This window comes from Crotalus tigris, unplaced genomic scaffold, assembly GCF_016545835.1.
Source record: "Crotalus tigris isolate CLP2741 ecotype Arizona unplaced genomic scaffold, ASM1654583v1 scf7180000023638.494280, whole genome shotgun sequence".
Lineage (NCBI taxonomy): Eukaryota > Metazoa > Chordata > Lepidosauria > Squamata > Viperidae > Crotalus > Crotalus tigris.
Window position 1 is genome coordinate 171,267 of NW_024100095.1, and position 17,957 is coordinate 189,223.

The 17,957-nt window shown below is 36.1% G+C and overlaps 1 protein-coding gene across 3 annotated transcripts in view; it reads right to left on the minus strand.

Annotated features, from left to right (window-relative positions):
* Nucleotides 1-6,381: 6,381 nt before the first annotated feature.
* ATP9B (ATPase phospholipid transporting 9B (putative)) overlaps nt 6,382-17,957 on the minus strand; it is a 133,653-nt gene continuing 122,077 nt past the window's right edge. For 2 of the 3 annotated variants that reach the window (XM_039320457.1, XM_039320460.1), the window contains 9 exons: nt 16,669-16,813; nt 15,778-15,842; nt 12,497-12,652; nt 12,301-12,365; nt 12,082-12,190; nt 11,256-11,313; nt 10,007-10,210; nt 9,468-9,500; nt 6,382-8,172 (listed from right to left, as the gene is read on the minus strand). In XM_039320457.1, coding sequence (XP_039176391.1) covers nt 8,036-8,172; nt 9,468-9,500; nt 10,007-10,210; nt 11,256-11,313; nt 12,082-12,190; nt 12,301-12,365; nt 12,497-12,652; nt 15,778-15,842; nt 16,669-16,813 — 972 coding nt within the window. In that variant the 3' untranslated portion in view covers nt 6,382-8,035. The remainder of the gene's footprint in view (nt 8,173-9,467; nt 9,501-10,006; nt 10,211-11,255; nt 11,314-12,081; nt 12,191-12,300; nt 12,366-12,496; nt 12,653-15,777; nt 15,843-16,668; nt 16,814-17,957) is intronic. The other variant, XM_039320458.1, reaches the window with a different exon arrangement.

The window sequence follows — 17,957 nt, forward strand, 5'->3', positions numbered from 1 at the left end:
TAATTTTGCTTGTGAATTTGCCTGCACTAGAGTTTACCAGCTAGTTGAGTTGAAAGAACTTAAAAGAAAAAGGAGCTTAATCCTAAAAAGGACTAGTAATTTATTCTTAATGGTGCTGAATGTTTTCAATGCAATTTAAATAGTCATAAGTGGTCATAAACTTCCAAACTAATACTTGAAACTAAACTGAACTACTATTTGAATCACGTAGCACATAGGATTAGGCATAGGTTTCACTTTTAGCTACTATTTAGCAATATAATGTGTTTGAGAGAGCTGCTTTGCACCTTCCTCTACCACTAACAAAAACTAAAAGGTCAAAAGTAAAAACATCAAAACTTAGGCAGCTTTATATTATTGAGAAGAAGCCTTGTTTTCATTTTTAATTGAATCTTGTCATAAGCTTGACTAATTCCTAATTTGGCAGATACTATACATTGCGGCCTTGGAAATAAAACTATCTTGAAAATTCTCCAAAATTATTTCTCAGAATGCAAAGTTAAAAAAAAAAAGAATTTTTGGAACGAAGCCATAGTGCTGTAGCTCCTCTCCTATCCCATGTTGTGCTGATGACTATTCTTATGGAAATTTCTTGCTGTCCTTCCTCTTATAAAAGATACTGATACAGACTCTCCTGAGGCTGAGACTGTACTTGAGTCAAGAAGCCATGTACAAGACTATCAAGGGGAAAGCAGCCGGGCAGATGATTCATCAGCCATAGAGCAGAGAAAAGAGGAAGAGGAGGCTTGCACTGGATCACAAAGCCTTTAATAGCATATTATTGTTTTCCATTCTCCATAAATTCTGGCCCGCTCCTGTGTGCTATTTACCACTGTATACCAAATGCAGTGGTTGACTAATTAGACAGAAGTCTCCCTTGGGTCCAGAGCATTGAGTCGCATGGTTTAGGATTAAGCCTTCTAAAATGGAGCCTTCCTACCAAACTATTAGAGAACTGCAGGCTCTGACAATCAGCCTTTCCTTCCATTTTCCAGTGAAGATGCCTCCCAGTTGAAATGATTATAATATGCCATTTTGAAATCCCATCTCTCTGGATATGTGCATACTGTTTTGAAATGAATATTATTTCAGAGATACTTTAGCGACATTAGAAAAATTGGGATAAAAACAGGATTGAAGATCCTATGTTTCTAAAGTTGAGTTTGATTCCTGGAAACCACACGGACACAGTTGTGAGATTTTTGTAACAACCCTTAGAAGGAGCTTACCAAGGCATCTTTTTGACTCCTGTCTAGCCTACAGCCAAGGATCTGATGGTGGTCTATCACTCAGATAGCAAACATACGGTATATTTTGAGCCCAATCAAGGCAAAAGGTGAACTATATAAGCCCTGTGGAATTATTTTTCCCTGCTTTCAGCTGCACAGGGACCTTCCCTGGTATTAATTCTGTTCATCAGATGAAACAGAAACATTGTCACACTGAAATAGTTCACATAAAAGGACCTACGGTCTTAATTCTGAATTAAGTGCATCTGTGAATTCAATTTTATGAACAGCTGCTGGGACAAGCAAGAATTCAGGATAGCTGTATCAATGGGGTGAAAGCATGAAGATTTAATGGCTGCAAGCTAATTTGTAGCTGGATTTTCATGGCAACTAGGTAAGCTGAAAGGATCTTACCATAAAAATATGTCAATAGAACCTTGTGTTCCTTGAACCAGATGGCAATCTTTCTAATATATATAGTATGCTCCTCTTGATATTTTACTTCCCAACAAAAGAGGGAATCACGGTTCTATAAGTGGAAGTCAATTCATATACTGTTACATGTATCTGTGTAAGTTCTGAATGTTTCCAATGATTAATAGGAAGCATAATTATCATGCCTAATAATGCTGTTCCTAAGGGATCTTTTTTTGCACTGCTGTCACCCCTGAATTTCCACTTTCACATCCAATATGCCCTACATCTTGAGGAGCATTACCTGAAATCGGTGATTCATTGCCAGTAATGTTGGCAACAGTACTGACATCTAATTGTCTCCAAAATTATTTACTACCCAACTTGGTTGTCTTTTCTCGCCCACCTTTCCCTTTCATCTTGGAACTGTCCCATTCTGATGAATTTCCTCTTACCACATTTGCTCTTCTAATCTCTCTTTCCATCCATTCTTTGCTGGTCTAATTATTTTCTGAAGTCTCTCACCGATTCATTTGCTTTCTCAATACCTTCATAATTTATCCCGCAATCTTTTTATATCACCACAGCTTACATCCCCAAGATTACTGCTTCACGTGGGCTTCAATTTTTCCTAATTCTGGATAATCTTATGTCTTCTACCTTTCTTGTTTCTTCTTCCTTTCGTTGTTATACCTCTTTGAAGTTATTTGAGTTCCTGTCTAGTTCATGCATATTAGATGTTAGTTACTTCATATTAGATGTATGTTACTTCATATTTATCTCAAGTAATGTGATTTTTCTTAAGACTGCTTTGTTTTCTCTGAGCATTACATTTTATTCTGACAAAGAATTGTGCAGCACAGCTTTACTGACGTTAATCAAAACCAAGTCTTATTATATAAAGTGATCTGTCTAGAATTGTGGTATCAGTTGTTTTTCTTTGTGTTTTCATTTCACTAAGAGAGAAATGAAATTAAATGAAACACTGATCTACTCTATAAAGCAGGGGTGTCAAATTCGCAATGTCACGTGACCTGTTGCGACGTATCGCAACTTTTTTTCCATTGCCGGCAATGGGGTGGGTGTGGTTTTGGCATGACGCTTCTGGCCCATGGGCCGGCAGTTTGGCACCCCTACTATAAAGTGTTCAGGAGAATAGAATAAAATATCTTTTGGATTTCAAGAAAATATGCCCAAGGAAACAGAGCATTTGTCTACCACTATTTCTTACCTGGCTTGGCCAACTTGCTCTGCCATAGAAGTCTCAATTTTTGTCTCTTTACCTATTAGAAGTCTCCGTTTTTGTCTCTTTAACTATTATGTCTGTTCAGAATTTGCATTCCCAACCAACATGGGCACCCCTAATCTTTCCAGCCACTTTCCAGCTCTAATCTTTTATTTATAAAAAAAATATATATCAGTACCGGCATGCAGAAAAAGACTTATCTAGATAGAAAGTCATGTGAAGAACCACCTGAGGTTCTCTGACAATTTAAATTAAGAACTTTTCATTCAGTAAAATTTTGCTTTCTCATCTCCCTCTTCTTCTCAAGATATGTGAATGCATTTCCTTGGGTTCTTCTTGACATACAAAGTAACAATTTGGCAAGATTGTAGATGAAAGGTCCTTCTGGAAAGCTCTTAAAACGTGATTTTCTTTTTCCAGGCAGGGAATTCCATGATTATAGGGAGTCCAGGAGATAATTATATTGCATGTGAAATGTTGGTGAATTCTCTTGTGATCTCATTTATACAGGTAGTCCTCAACTTATGATCCCAATTGAGCCCAAAATTTCTATTGTTAAATGAAATATTTGTTAAGTGAGTTTTGCTTCATTTCTTGCCACAGTTAAGTGAATCACTGCAGTTGTTCAGTGAATCCCCATTACCTTTGCTTGTCAGGTGGTCACAAAAGGGGATCACATGACCCCAGAACGAATCAGTTGTCAAGTGCATGAATTTTGATCACATGACCATGGGGACACTGCAGTGGTGGTGTGAAAAATGGTCATTAGTCACTTTTTCCAGTGCTGTTGCATTCTCAAACGGTCACTAAACAAACTGTTGTGAAGCTGAGGATTACCTATATTTTATATTGTTTTCAACGGTTATTTAAGATGTGTTTTAACTGTTTGTTTTATTCTACAGAGTTTTATTCACCCAAAGTTACACGGTAAGATGGGAAGCTTTATAAATTTTAGATAGATGGAGATAGACACACAGACAAAGTGAAGATAGCTAAATACTTGTCCAAACCCTACATTGGAAGAGAAGTAACAGCAGAAGGGAAAGACATGTGACTGTAGAACAGTTCATGAATGTTTTCTGAGCCCGGCATCTGACTGTGCTGACTCTACTGTGGAAGGCACTCATCAAATCTATGGCTTTCAGCTGATGGAGTGGCAAATAGGCCTTTGACTGTAGGTCTGCGTCTGAAGAAGAAGCTTTTCACCCACAATTGGCTGAGCAAAATTCGCCTTGCACAGTTAACAGCTGTGAACCCTGCTGAGGGCATCTGTTAGGTTGTTAATACTGGTTGGGAATCATGTAGCTCTGGCTGTGTTTTGTTTATCAGAGAAATTCTTAGGCATCTTCAATAGCCTTAAAAGATATTGTACCTCCTGTTTGTTTACATATAATGCTGGGACTGTTTCCTCTCGATTCCCCGCTGCTGATTTTCTTCCCTGCAGGGGGGCAAGCACATTGAAGGTTTTTTTTTATTATTATTTTCATTTCAACTGAGTTATAATAATAATAGTAATATCAGCCTGGAATGCTATTAAAACAAAGCTCATTGCAGGGAGCAGGGTCTGATTCTTCAGCTTTTCTTACACCGGCATCTGCATAGAGAAAAGGCGTTTGAGAAAAGCAAAAATGGCATTGCAGGTAGAAGGAAGAAATCATGGTGAATACAGCAGTATTTTTAGAGTCTGGCAGAGGCTATACAGTTTTGGCCATAAAGGAGAATGTTAAATTACTTCCTGCACAGTTTGATTTTATTCACACAAAAATAGCATAATCATCATAGCTGTTAAAACTGAAATCTTGAGGTTGTTGACATTTATCCATGGTTTACACTCTTTGATACAGTGAAATCATGCCATAAATTGGCCACTGTAATCCTGCAGCTTCCAGCAGTCTTTTATAATATGCTTGGAAAATTATGTGATAAGCACCTAGGTCAGGTTGTTGGCAGCTAGGTAACCTTAAGTAAAAGAGCTGTAGAAAAGGTGCCACCTTTTTCCAATTTTATTTCATGAGATATAGTTGTTCGTTTGTTAGCTTTTTGGAAAGTATAGCTTAAATATGATTTCATTTACAATTGTTCTGTAGAACTGGATTTTATCAAGAAAGGTTTTGTAATAGTATCTTACACCCACCCACCCACCTATTTATATAAATAATATGCATAAATATTTTTGAATTTTTATGTACTTGAGTAAAACTAATTAATACTGGAATAAAACTATTTGCATTCATCTAATTGGGACTGATTTCACGGATTTTACTCCACCAAAAATGTATTTTATTTTTTGGGGTAAAAACTATTTTGCCAATGTTGAACTGTGTATATTAGTATGGGAATTGGGTAATGAGCCAATTGCCAAACAACAAGACCCCAGGTGTCGATACCATCTCCACAGAATTGTTGAGGCCTGTACCACCCACAACCATCACAGCCTTGTGCCAGAAAATCTGGGAAATGAACACATGGCCACAGGATTGGAAACAGTGTTCATTCCATTGCCAAAAAAGGACGACTCCAACATTGCTCCAATTACCACATAATTACCCTCATCCCTCACGCTAGCAAGATTCTCCGTAAAATCATACAACGTTTGGCACCAACCATTGAAAGGGCATTACCAGATGTTCAAGCTGGCATCAGACAGGGTCATGGCACTGTCTATGTATTGCAAATCTACAATAGATCATGGAAATATTTCAAGAATATCAAAAGAATATGTACATCTGCTTTACTGACTACAAGAAAGCCTTCGATTGAATCTTATCATGATAAACTGTGGAGAACCCTAAATGTTCTGGGATTGCCAACACATCTGGTCAAGCTGGCACAGTTGCTATATACAAATTGGAAGGCCACTGTGTAAACACCGTAGGGTAATACTGATTGTTTCAAGATAGAGAAAGAAATGTGGCAAGGTTGCATTATTTCATCTTTCTTGTTCAAACTGTGTCCTGAAGTGAACAGAGGAGCTGGAACTTGGAAGAATAATGATAATAAAAAAAAAACGGAGTAAAGTTTGGAAGAAGAAACTTTCAAAGCCAACACCAACCAGAGCATAACATAACTGAAAGAAGCCATACAAGAGTGGATAATGTGCAAAGAGAGCTGGTCCACAGAATCACTGAGAATAAGACACAACTGAATGGATAGTATCATCAACATGGGAATTTAGTGTTACTGAAACATTCAGATAATATTGAGACTGCATATAGTATTGCTGAATATTTTGTTCACTGAGGGCTAATGATTTGTATCTAATTATCAGGGTTTTAAAACAGCAAGGGATGTTTCAGTTTCCTTTTTTTCAGTAATAGTTAAAGCACAGGGTAAAAAGCAGTGTGCCAGCAAACACCCCCCCCCCTCAAATTTCCCAGTGACATCTAGTGGGCGTTGCAATTAACTGATTGTTCTCTAACCCATTAAAGGGCTATAAAAGGGTATAAAATAAATGCTATCAAACATATTTTATTTGACAAACTTCCAAAAATATTTGGTAGAAAGGAAATTTTATTGCTTTTATAATGAAGAATGGCTCAAAACATTTTAAAAGCAAGATTAACTATTAAATATCTTCAAAACAAAGGAGATCAGAACTCAAGTAGTTCAACAACAGTCTTCTTCTGGAAGTGTTTCAGTTTAACATCCTTTTAAATTAACTGTGGTATAAGGTTATGGTTGTACAAGATGAAATACAGTGAATTTTGTTGTGAACCGGGCTAACAAAAATGATATAGTAACTAATTTATATCTATATTTCAGAAGTATCAGGTTATATGGAATCGCTATGTACATGTAGCTTTTGAAAAAAGAAAATATCATGAAAGGAAGGTGTTCTAGATAACAATACAGTACATATGATTAGACAACTATTAAGATTACATTAGACTAAGGAGAGTCCTTTTACTTTATTCTTGTTTTGTAGAAACTCAAAAGTACACAAATCATAATCTGGAAGATGATAGATTTTCTACCACTATTAGGCCCATGTCATTCTTTTTTACCTGAGTTACCTTAAGTAAACAGATTACAATGTGCATTTACTAGTCTGGTTCAAAGCTCTAGATGCAGCCTATACTCGTGTGGAGTGTGGGGGCTCTCATTCATATAAACCAAAATAATCAGCCTGCTACCCCAGGGAGGAACAGACATGAATCAGCCCTCTTTTGATATCAGGAGGGAGGAAACCTCTGTATTCACAGTTGCTCACTGTTTCATTGTTTGGACTTGATCTCTAAGGCATGGCCACTGCATAACCTCCAATCATTTCAAAATGGCTTTAGTATATCCTGCCAGTAAAATAAATGAAGGCTGCAGACGCACTGTTGCTGAACTTTTCATACAAAATTAACCTTTATATGGGAAAAGTCTAGTAATGTGCTGACACTTCTAGAGTGCAGTTTTACAACTATGAAGCAGATAGGGAGCCTGTAAAACATTTGCTGAACATTAATTTTACAGTGGTCTGTACAGAACGACAGATGTAATGTAATTATGTACAGAAGTTTATTTTCATAGTATTTTGTGCAACCCAGTCTCCATTTTACAGTTAAAAGGCTGCTGTCGATTCCTCAGCCATTCAGATTCCTTAATGCAGCTAGTAATGGAGGATATATAAAAAAGAGGACCACTGATCCCAAACAAATACTGTGCTACACAGACAGCTGTACATAATTCATACAGTGCATATATCAGAGTTACATATAGCAGCAAGTATAGACAATGAGCTTTACAGTTTCTAGGCATGGTATACTTTACATGGGAGTTAATATTTCTACAAAAGAAATTAGGAAGGCCTAGGTTTATAGGAAACAACATCTTCTATTCATGATCAGAAAAATAGTGCAGTAGGAATAAATCCTTTATAGTAGCAATTATATAATTCAGAAGCACTGTTAACTCAAACTGTTAAAAAGCCACATACAAAATGAAGTTTTTGTACTCAATAGTTATGTCAATCAAGTTTGCTGGAATACTTAACAGAAGTATCCATCTTCTTCATCTTCTTTGTGCTGTTTTGCTCCATATTTCTTGTAATCATTTCCCTCGTTTGTTTAATCTATCACAGACTTAAGTAGAATGAGTACACTTGAAGCAATCTCTAGTTAAAGTCGTACTGATGGAAAACACAGGTGTTCAGTCACATTTACGAGGTAAGTTTGGAATAATTTGGAGGAGAAAATTTACGTTTTAAATACTTCAGAATATAAAGTGGAAGACAGCTTACTACGGTGATGGCTGACACTTTCCATAGGAAGGTCACTGTTGTGATAAAGGCAACATCTATGGGTATAAAAAAAGAACATCAGTTATACAGCGAAAAAAGAAGGGCAAGTGACACTGACACATTGTGACATGTTTTAGGAAGGATTGCAGGGTTAGATACTGTACTTGGATGGCAGACTAGCAGAGAATCTTAAAATAGATCAAAATCAAGAAAAGAGAAGAAAAGAGAAGAGTGTTGCCAAGAAATGTACATGGATATGTAGGAGAGATGTTTGATTCAAGACAAAAACATTTATTATGAAATATATTCCAGGACATGATTAATTTTACAACAAAGTATGTTGTTACTTGACTTTTGTAAAAATGTTTTTCATCATTCGTTTTCACAGCAGTCCGAATGACTGTCCGAAGACAAATCTGGAAACATAACTCTATCATTGTTCAAAGGCAAATACACCAAACAACAGAGGCAGTTCTTCAAATGTTATTCTTGTATGTTATAATAGAAATGTATTCAATATACTTACAAGAAATAACACATACTGTAAATGCAACTTTGTTTTTGTTCAGTTTCTCAGTATCTCAGAGACTGAATACGATTACCTCATATTTATTTTTATTTTAAAAGTAATAGAGAATTTTTTTTTGTTATACAATAACCATCACAGAAGCACAGAATATATTTCTCAAGGCTATAGTTTTATTAAATCAAGTACAGGTAATCTCAACTTGCAACCATTCGTTTAGTGACCAATGTTACAGCAGCACTGAAAAAATGGCTTACGACCATTTTTTCATAGTTCTAATTGTTGCAGCATCCCCCATGGTCATATGATCAATATTCAGATGCTTGGAAACTGGCATGTATTTATGATGGTTGCAGTGTCCTAGGGTCATATGATCACCTTTTGCTGCCTTTTGACAAGCAAAGTCAAAGGAGAAGCAAGTTCACTTTACTACCATGTCACTAATTTAATAACTGCAGTGATTCACTTAACAACTGTGGCAAGAAAGGTTGTGAAATGGGGCAACACTCACTCAAGAAATGTTCTGTTTAGCAGTGGAAATTTTGGGCTCAATTGTGGTTGTTAGTCAAGGACTACTAGTAGTATGGATGATCCATTAAAATTTTAATTACAGATTGAAAATTGATTTAAATTGAGTCATTTTGCCTTGGCTTTTTGACAGGCCCAATACTGTACTTCAGCTTTGTGTACATGTGTATGTAGAGAGACCAAGAGGGAAAAAAATCATATATACACACAAACTCAAACATCTTCAAGTTGCCTTTTCTTTTAGGTAAGATTTTCCAAGTGGCATCTTATCATTAAGGAAATAGCAATGATACCTACCTAAGAAAGCTCCAAAAGACACTCTGCCTATACCTGCTCCAGTCAGGCAGAACAACAAAGGACAGATTCACAGAAGGGCAGGAAAGTAAGAGAAAATAAAATCATAAAGGAATTATTAGAAAGATCTTAAAGATAGAAAGAGATTAGTAGCATCTAAAGATTGATAGATGTATGTTTAATAAAAAATATAGGATAAATGAACATTATGTTTAAAATCTATATTAAGTGTTAGAAAATATATTAGCCCAGCAGAAGTCTGAATTCAGCTCTTGAAGGGATAGGATCCTAGTATGTATGTAAGCCTCTGAAATAACATTTAAGATCTTTATGTATTAAATACATTTCTTTTAATATATTTTGTACAACTATAGCAATTCAGCACTATAGCTAATAAAATTCAGTATTATTGAAAAGAATTTCCTAAAGAACCTGTGTCAAATTATTCTTCATGCTTTAGATGCACTTATTAAGGCTTTCCAACATGCATTTTTTTTTTTAAAAAAAGCAGCTAAGTATTATACATGTGGGAAGCTACTCACCAAAATATTCATTAAGGAATGCAAGAGAAGCTACATAGCAGCAAAGACTGAAGATTTCAGCCACGATCATTAACCAATGCCAGGTGCGTATAGTGAGAGCAACCATCAAGAGTTCAGTCAGGATCAATGCCGTAAAGGAAATGGCAACAACATGGACAAATTCAGATTCAAAAAGCAGAAGGGCTCCATACATCAAAATGCCACCTAAGAAACATGGACATACACATTTTTATTACCAATTCACTGTACAGACTAGTGTTACATGCATGTGCTCTACAACTGCAACTTTGGATTATTTCACCATAAAAAGCGATTTGCAATCATTTTGAGAACAGTGCTGTAAAAGTTAAGAACTAGATGCATTCCCAGCATCTATTGCAGAAATAAGTCAGTTTAGGAGTACAACATGCCTTCATTTATTTGTGAACTTAAAAAGAAAGAATTTTTTTTTCATTGTTAGTATTGGATGTTTGTTTTTCTGTTTTGTATTTTATTCTGGTTGATAAATGAAAATAAATATATTAAAAAAAGAAAAAAAGTAAATTCTTAACTAATAGTACAATGCAAACTTCTTGAAATAAGATTCCTAGAGTGCAATGGAGAAAACTATTGTGGAGTATGTGAAATTCAAGTGTCTATTTTTTCTGGCTGTGTTAGTTAGAATTTGATTAAATCCATTCAAATATTTCTAACCCCCATGATCTCACATTATGATGCTGACTATATCCCTGACATTCATACATTCAAAAGGAGATTTATACATACGAAGACAATGCAGAAAACACATAAAACATCTGATATTCAAGTATCCATGTGGACTCAGGGCCCATGATCCAATGCCCAAGCCTGCCTACAATGTGATGGGAATGCATGAAAGGAATTCATTAAAAAAAAACCTCACTTTAAAGTGGCCTGCATCAAACAAACGTACAAATGACCTATGTCAGGGGTAGGCAACCTTGGCTCTTTTATGACTTGTGGACTTCAACCCCAGAATTCCTGAGCCAGCCATGCTGGCTCAGGAATTTTGGGAGTTGAAGTCCAGGAGTCATAAAAGAGCCAAGGTTGCCTACCTCTGACCTATGTGGTATTAAGAAGAGGTTTTATGTTATTTCAGTATCACATTTTAAACAGCCATTAAAAATAATGTGAATGAAATGTTAAAATGAAAATGTAAATGAAAAAATATAATTGTGAAACTTCAAATAATACTGTTTGTTAGTTCAGAAAATACTAAGCACAATTTCACCTTGATAAATACTGATTAAAACCCAGATGAGGAAGGTCTTAAATGATAAGGATCGTCCCTAGAATAAAAGACAAAGACTAGGTTACTTTACAACTGCAGAAAAAGGCATCTGACATACTAAATAAAAGGAGAAACAATCTTCATGTTGGCCCATTAAGAATCTTCCCAGTTGTTAAGAACGCAACAACTATAATACAATAATACAAGAAACCCAAAATAACACAAAGGAGTTGCAAACATTTGATTTCTTTAGAATTATTTATCAAGCTTGTCATTGCCAGCGACATGACAACTAATGTTCTCTGTTTTGTAGATATAGGCCAAAATCAAGATATTTGTTGTTGAAAGTAGTCTTAAAATAATTCTAGATTAAGGGTATTAGTCCAGAGTTCAGCAAACCTTTGAGGCAGTATTACCTCATGATGAATGAATGCCCATGCATATTTAAAAGAATGGCTGAGATAAACTCACATGGGATCTGGCTTTATATTATAATATACTAGGTAAGTCATTTAAACTACACTGCAGCATTATTTTAGTGATTTAACAAAATAACGATAACCAAAAAGACTAAGTAGATTGAGCACATTTTACGTTAGGCACTAAAAGGATCATGTTTGTGGAACATGAAATTAAAAATGAACTTTTCTGAGAAAAAATATACAAAAAATAAAAGCATTTTTTATCAGTCACACAGTTTATTTATTAAATCTGCACAAGCAATACAAGCCACACATTAAACAACCCAATCTTTGCAGACTTTTCATCAGGAATAAGGAGTTGTTCTTTTTTTGCCTTGTGACACGCGTGATTTCAATGCTCTCACCTTGGTAAGATCTTTGTAAAGCTCAGGATACAATAGTGCCATTTCTGGTTTTACATCTTGATCCAACACTAAAGAGAAGACTGGAAACATAGTGTATATGGTTGCATACCTTGGAGAAAAACAATTTTAAAATAGTTGAATATTGTTTAAAGCCGTATTTTTAAGATAAACTGCTTCTCTGTGAAATAAAGTGTTTGAAGCATTGTGATTGCTACTTACCCCACCATTAGAAAACCCTGATATAGAGGAACAGATGCAAAATAGAAGACAGACGAAAACACAGCCTAGAAAAATATAAGCAGTTACATGGAGATTATTATACATCATATAATATTGTGGAAGCCGTTATCGAAGTTAGAAAAAAAAGGTTCTATAAATTGTTTTCCACATAAACAACAAACAAAAAAATAGGTACCTGCATAGTTGAAATAATAAGGCCTCTGTGCATGACAAATTGACCTAGAGCTGCTGATCTTTTGTAACTGTTTCGACCATGTACCATCAGCAGTCTACCAATGTGTTTAAATTGTGTTATAGAAAAATCAGCAGCCAAGGAAGCTTGTTTCCCTTCCTAAATAAAAAGTAAAATGATAAAATGACCAATGTAAATATAGTGTAGCACTTTGGATATGTATAAACATGTAAACAACGAGAAATTTGTGCAACAGTGGAAGAATTGGTAATTTACTTAGCTTGATATTCTCAAAATGCTTAGATTAACTTGGAGGACAACTTTCAAAAAAGTTCTAGAACAGGTGTGTCCAACCTGCAGCCCAGGGACCACATGTGGCTTTGGACAGCTAGTAATGCAGCTCACAAGGTTGTAAACTGAACATTATTATGTGATTTTTTATTATAAAACTGTATTATATATTTTATATATGGCCCAGACACTTCCTCTTCACTCAATGCAGCCCAGGCAAACCAAAAGGTTGGATGCCCAAGTTCTAGATTTTTTTGGGGCAGAAATTTGGCATTTTCAGAATTGCCCTATATACTGGTATGAATTCTATATCTCCATCAGCTTTTGCCAAAATGAGAATCCAAACCCAAATATTACTTTTGGGGGAGAGAAGAACAGGTTACTTGAATTTATAGATCACTTGAAGAAGCTCAGTTAGAAAGAATAACCTTTTTCTCTCTGTAGATCATGTATTTGGTGTTTTGCCTGATTGAGTACCAGAAGTCGCTGAAGCACTACTGACAGTGTTGCTTTCCCTAAAAATGCATATTAAAAGAAATAGACAATGACCATGTACTGCATCCTGCATCTGGTGAAAAGTGTTATAGAAGGATAGCACCAAGGATAGAAGCTGAATTTTTTGTCCTCACTGATTTATAAGCATCGTTGTTGTTGTTGAGAACTTGTTTCTTGATGAAATGGGTCAAATATTTCCCAAAGAACATTCTCAAGTTGATAAAATCAAAAGCTCCACTAGGACGGCCTTGTTTATATTCTGCAGGATTGGCTTAACATTTCACCAAATGATGTAGCATCTATTTGGACCTGAGGGTTGCTGTAGTTTGGGTGCAGGGTACAGGCAGAACTGAACTGGGGAAGATACCTGGTTAGATTGGATAACAGATGATTTGAGTCCCAATCTCCTAGCCATAGTACTCAGCTTTTGTCATTAGAGGGTGTCATCTCTTTGGGGGTTGAACAATTCTCACTATTAAAGGGCTGATCTTCTAGGCCTCCTGGATTAGACCCAACAAACTTAACCTATGTCTGTTAGGTCTACAACAAACAGTAAGAAATGCATGTCAGTTTTTGTCTTGCCCAGTCAGAAAGCAGAACTCTTGCACATGAAATGTCAAAGGAGACTCCTCCAAAAGAGGTCATGATTTGAGAAAAATAAGGAATGTGTCCACTTTAACTGATATGTGATCAGGACTACACTATGATGAGAAGGCAACAAAATGTAACTAGTTTCTGTTTTTATCCTGTCTGCAGAATGCTATCCAGCAATCCTATTTAGAGTGACCAAGTCCCAACTAGAGGAATATCTGAAGGACTGTTCCAAATATGTCAGTCCTCTGAGATAGGCAGTGTCAAGAAATAGGCATGACAGGAATTCTAGAAATGCTCTTCATTGTTGCAGCGTAGAATAACAGAATCTTGAAAGCGCCTGTCAAGAGTTTCTCCCTGACCCATATTATACCAAACAATCAGTACAGAGTTATTTTGAGTTATTTTTATGCTTTCCTCTTTCTCAGGAATGAGTAATCTTTTCTGAAAATCCCCCATAATTATTGCTCATTCTTCCCCCCATTTTCAAGGCCAAATTTATATTCCTTTACACCACCTCCCCTGTCAGAATCACTTCCCCCTTCTCTGTGAAAGGCAGTTCAGGCAATTCAAGAGCAACAAAGAAGGAATCACTCCTGCACTATCCTCCACATAGGCCCTACCCAGGACCTAATAACTTGACAGGGTCAATGGGCAGATATGGCAAAGCAGAACTAGATGGAGCTGGAAACTGCCCTCCCCTCCTCTTGCACAGCAACCAGCAAGAGAGGGTTCATCACAGTATGACGCAAAGAGTCATCTTCATCCTAGGGTGATGGTGGGAGTTATCTTTTCTGAAAGTATGTCCCAAAAGGTCCAGTCATTCCTTCCCTATCCCTAAGGCTAGCTGGAATTCCTTCACAAAATATTATTCTGAGGATGGATAAAATCACTTGGGTCCTTTTTGAATTGGACTCTGGCTAGACAGGGTCATCTGAATTGGCTGAGGTAGAATCCTGTTCACCATCAAAGCTGACACCAGCAAGAACACAGAGGAACTCAAAGTAGTGCAAAATCAGAAGATGTGAAGAGACCTGGCCCACAGAATTGTCAAGAGTCCGACTCGATTGAATGGATAACATCATCATCAGGATCCTGTTCCCTTATCTGGGAAGAGTTTCAGCCTGTACATCATGAAAATTAAGGACTTTTGAAAAGCCAGTAGGATCAGGGCCAAACAAATTTAAGGGCAAACTCCTGGGCACTATTTAACAGAAGGATTTAAGGATTCAACCTATGTCAACTTATGTCTCACCCCTTGCAATCTTCCAGGGGCATGCTAGGTGTATAAAATCTTTTTTCCAGAAAGAGGTTTGAAATCTTGAGAAGCTGCTGTATCTGATCTATCTACTGAATGTATAAATCAATTATGGGTTGCTCACCTAAACAAAGCAGACACAGGGAATCCTTACTATATATGTGACATTTTCGAAGAGTAGCCTGAGGCCATATGGTTGGTTTGGAAAAAGGCTTCACATGATATTTGTAAACATGAAGAATAAAGCCAGAGAAGAATAAAACAAAAATATAAAATAACTGTGAAAAAAAGGTCAGTCACATTAAGCAAATTAAATAAAATTATTTAGAAAGCAGTCTGAGAGTTCTGGAGTTTTGTATGGTCAGAAACAGGAATTCAGGGAGGGGCAACAATCATACCAGTATATAGAGTGATAATAAAGTAGTGAAGTCCTAAGAAAAAAATTCAAGTTTTATAACTTTATGCACATCTATAAAAACCATATGTCTTACTTTAGAGACCAAAAGAAAGAGGTAGCGAATGTAAAGATCTATTACATACAAGAAGTCTGTTTGCATAATTATCACAAATTACATTGTCTTATAACTTGAATCTGTTAATCCTAAAATATTATTATTAATTACTCATTTAATCTAATTTGAAAATATACCTTTCCTTCAATTCCAATTCCACAATCTGCTGCCTGGATCATACTGACATCATTTCCTCCATCGCCTGAAAAAACATGTGCAGAATATTTAAGTTTGGTTTGGCAATATTTCATATTTACTAGCTGCATTTCATTTCACCTTGTATTACTATAAAGGTATTTGAATTACATTTTAAATTAAAAACAGTTTTTATTTTTTCAACTCAGAAAAGCAAAAAAAGTAAATATGCTATTGCACCTTTGTTGCTAAAACATTTCCCAATTTTCTATATATAAATTATAGTTCAGAAAACAATAAATAAATAGTGATTGAGCATGATGGGCTGTTTCAGTAAGCAAGAAGTTGGAGGGGAGATGTTGTGGCTCCTGGCTCAACATTCCACTAGATGGCAAGGTGCCAGGGAAAAAATTGTGTAATTCAGAACCAATATGGTCATCACTTGTGATGGTTGAGGATGTCCCTTATTATGTGCTCTACAAGCCTTATTATCACCATTTTCCCATGACTTGGGAGATATATCCAAAGCTGCCCTATTAACTACAAAGGAGATGTTACAAAATGTAGAAAAAAGCAACTTTTGGCCTTCAAATCCAAAGCTATGTATAGTCCAGTAAAAAATACTGGCCGACAATTTCAAACTCTGGCTGTCATTGTTCTGAGATTTAATTGTACTTGATTTGCTTTAGCAAAAATCTTGAGAAAACAAAGTGAAAAAAATGTTCCTTTATTATGTTTAGCATTTTTTTAAAGCATTGCCATATCATCATTTTATTTTTACATGATACTGTGGCAATCTTTTTAAAAGATTCATTTATTTTTCATTATTGTGACTAGGAGGCCAAATAATTAATTACTTTCACAATCGAAAGGAAACCAAAATTGATACAAACCTATTGCACATGTACGCTTTCCTGTGTGATGCTGCAACAATTTTACAATGTGAGCTTTTTGGGTGGGAGAGCATCGGCAGCAAACTACAGCTGGACACTGACATGCTAGTTCTACAAATTCATGTTCATAGTACTTCAAACATACCTATGAAAAGATTACTATATTAATTTTTACATCCCAAATTCATTAACTTTAACTTACAATTTGTACTTTACTTGTATTTGCTTATAGCTTACAATATTTATTTGTGGCATATGACTTTATAGCTGGTTTTACTTTAATCAATTGTGACTCTTGTGTATTGTTTTGCTAATCAATGACCAAAATAAAATGGCTGACACATATTTCCTCTAGTGAGGAAAACTTTTTGGACCGATTGAGCACCTGTTTTGTGCCTTTCTACAATAGTTGTTGCCCTTCCAACTTTCTCATTTTCTTGTTTTCACTAGAAGGAATGAAATACAAGGTCAGTATTCTATCTTACTATGTCATTTGCTGCCGAAACCTGTTATACCTTTTGTGCTATCAAATCAGTGACAATTTTACCATGTTTTCCCGAAAATAAAACCTGCCCCGAAAATAAAACCTAAATTGATTTTTGGGGATAGGCCTAATATAACCGAAATGCAGGATGGGGGTGCCGCACATGTCAATCTGGAGATCGGTTCTCAGCTATAGAGGCCTTTCTGGAAGGCCTCTGAGGACAAAATGGAGGCCAGAGAGAGCCGTGTGCATCAATCCAGAGCTTTATTCTCAGCTGCAGAGGCATCTCCTGAAGGCCCCTGACAGTGAAATGGAGGTAGGGGATTATGCGTGCAAATGGCAGCAAGTGGCCACAGAAGTAGACTACAAGGTGAGACTGTGGAAAAAGACATCCCCCGAAAATAAAACCTGCTGCCTCTTTTGGAGATAAAAAAAAGACTGGGTCTTATTTTTGGGGAAACACGGTAGCAGCTACCTAGATGTTCCTCGATATCCTTTCCTCTGCTAAAAATTTCTTTTAGATTTCTTCTGCTAAAATGACTTCTGCTTTCTATCACTGTGTTTGAGAATTTCTTTCAAATTTTCTTTGGTGATGTTTTAGAGCTGTTCTTTAGGAGATGATGGACATTTCTGCTACTAGTGGGATATCTTGTAGGTCTTTTGGCTAACCATGCTTTCCAGTCTGAAAAAGGCTAGGAAAGTAAACCCACATGTTGTCGTCTCTTGGAATTTACTTCAATTAAAACTGAAAATTGTTAAATATGCTTTTATTTCCTGCTTGGTATTTGGTGATGTGCAAGAACAG